General features: G+C 44.1%; 1 protein-coding gene across 3 annotated transcripts in view; it reads right to left on the bottom strand.

Annotated features, from left to right (window-relative positions):
* PDE1C (phosphodiesterase 1C, calmodulin-dependent 70kDa) overlaps nt 1–2,095 on the bottom strand; it is a 583,126-nt gene that overhangs the window by 53,744 nt on the left and 527,287 nt on the right. For all 3 annotated transcript variants that reach the window (XM_011972179.1, XM_011972180.1, XM_011972181.1), the window contains one exon: nt 422–490. In XM_011972179.1, coding sequence (XP_011827569.1) covers nt 422–490 — 69 coding nt within the window. The remainder of the gene's footprint in view (nt 1–421; nt 491–2,095) is intronic.

Raw genomic sequence — 2,095 nt, 5'->3', positions numbered from 1 at the left:
AAAACAGAAGTTCCAAGAAGCTGAAGAAGCACGTGTGAGGGAGCACACAATTTGAACACAGCAAAGCCGAGATTTAAACCTGGGTCTCAATCTCACCACAGGCTCACACTACTTCCTTTGCACTATCTGCCTCTAAAAGGCAGATCCTTCCGTAACATGTCCAGATGAACATCAAAGAGGACCAAAATTCTATTTTTTCCATAGGCGAGTGGGGGAGATTGTGAACCAACTATAGAAATATTTATGCCCATTCCTAGAGGGACCTCACAAATTTGGGTGACAGAGACAAAGCTCTCTGATAATGTGAGTAGACTGGATAACTATGGGGCCAGGTTCTCAGTTTATCAACTCAATTCCCGAGAAACTAGTCCTTTCCGTTGTCTGTGGTCACTAAGATAATGGTGCAATGCTGTTTACCCACCTGGCAATGTAAGGCGACTCGTGGAGCTGGTGCTTGGGGCTGGTGAGCTGTGAGAACGCCGTTTTATGCCTGTGAAGAGGAAAAAGAGGATAAGGAAAAGTAGGATCGTGGAAAGACCTGTTGGACAAGTAAATGGTCATCTGAAATGTTATCAAATTGGGGTCTGAAAACGTTTAGAAGCAGGTTAGGTGAGGTTGCAGGGTGGTGCATATTCTGTGGTCCAGAAAAGCTGGGAGCATCGCCTTTGCCTTTGTGTGTGTGTGACAGTACTCAATTCCTCTGGCTGGAAGGTTGATATGCTGGAACCAATGTGCCGCTGAGCAATGCTACATTTTAGGATCACAGGGGAAGCTTTCTAAATATGCAGTTGCCTGGGCATCACCCCCACAGTACAAGGGTGGAGGCCCAGCACTGATGTTTTTAAAGCCTCTCATTTTAATGTGCATCCAGGATGGAGGACTATCTGAAGAAGGGGAAGTTGTGATTTAGAATGAGGGAATCAGGGATTTTGTCCCTGCTTTGTCCTTATAGGCTTTACTCGCTATTGGAGCTCAAGCAATGAACTGGATCTCTCTGAAGCTCAGGTCTTCATCTACAAAATGAGGAGAATAACAACAATTGCGTCGAAGTGTTCCAGTGAGGATTATAGGAAACAAAGTGTGTCCAGTGCTCAGGAACAATGGGAGATTCCACAAATGCTAGGTTAGTGGGGTTTCTGAGTTTTCCGGCAACTGGCAACAGAATTCCTATGAGGAAGGGGATTATCTTTGTTCTAATAAACTCTTTAGTGGGTCACGGGGCAATGAAAAGTCAAACCCCAGGATGGGATCAATAAGGAGAGAGCAGAACAAAGGGACAAAGGGAGAACTGAGTGGTTCTGCCAAAATTTTTACTTTTTTATATATATGTATGTGAGTGTGTACATATATACACACGCATATATTTACATATAAATATAAACACCAAGACACATATATGCACACATATCTTACATATAAATGTGAATATTTATTCATTCATTCATTCATTTATTTTGTCATCCAGAGTGGGAAGAAAGAGGCCTGGAAGCCAGATTCTAGCAACATGGCAGATGCCTGCAGTCTGAGCTGGCAGAAATGCAGAGAGAATTCCTCAGCAGAGGATATCCATGAGTCAGTGTTAGGTTACTTCTGTTAGGAGTCCCCACAAACTTCCCAAACTTTTAGTTACATCTACTTTATATGCAGAGGCCTGGTGTAAGTGGAAGCTGTGCTGATGGAGAAGACGCTGTGTGTCAATACAGTCACCGGTAAAGATAACTAGAGAATCTGAAGACTGGGCAGTGTCAGAGGAAGCAGAGACTTGGGGTTGGAGGTGAGTGGGAGAGCGGTAAGCTTTCCCTACCCCAGAATCCCTAGGGAAGAGTTGAGACATGCACTTTGGATGATGTTTGAGATCATTCCATTTTATTTTATTTTATTTTATTTTATTTTATTTATTTTTTTGAGACGGAGTCTTGCTCTGTTGCCCAGGCTGGAGTGCAGTGATGTGATCTTGGCTCACTGCAAGCTCCACCTCCCAGGTTCAAGCAATTCCCCTGCCTCAGCCTCCTGAGTAGCTGGGACTACAGGCGTGCACCACCATGCCTGGCTAATTTTTGTGATTTTAGTAGAGACGGGGTTTCACCATGTTGGC

This window comes from Mandrillus leucophaeus, unplaced genomic scaffold (assembly GCF_000951045.1).
Source record: "Mandrillus leucophaeus isolate KB7577 unplaced genomic scaffold, Mleu.le_1.0 Scaffold128, whole genome shotgun sequence".
In the NCBI taxonomy this organism is placed as follows: Eukaryota; Metazoa; Chordata; class Mammalia; order Primates; family Cercopithecidae; genus Mandrillus; species Mandrillus leucophaeus.
This window is presented reverse-complemented; position numbering and strand designations above follow the sequence as displayed.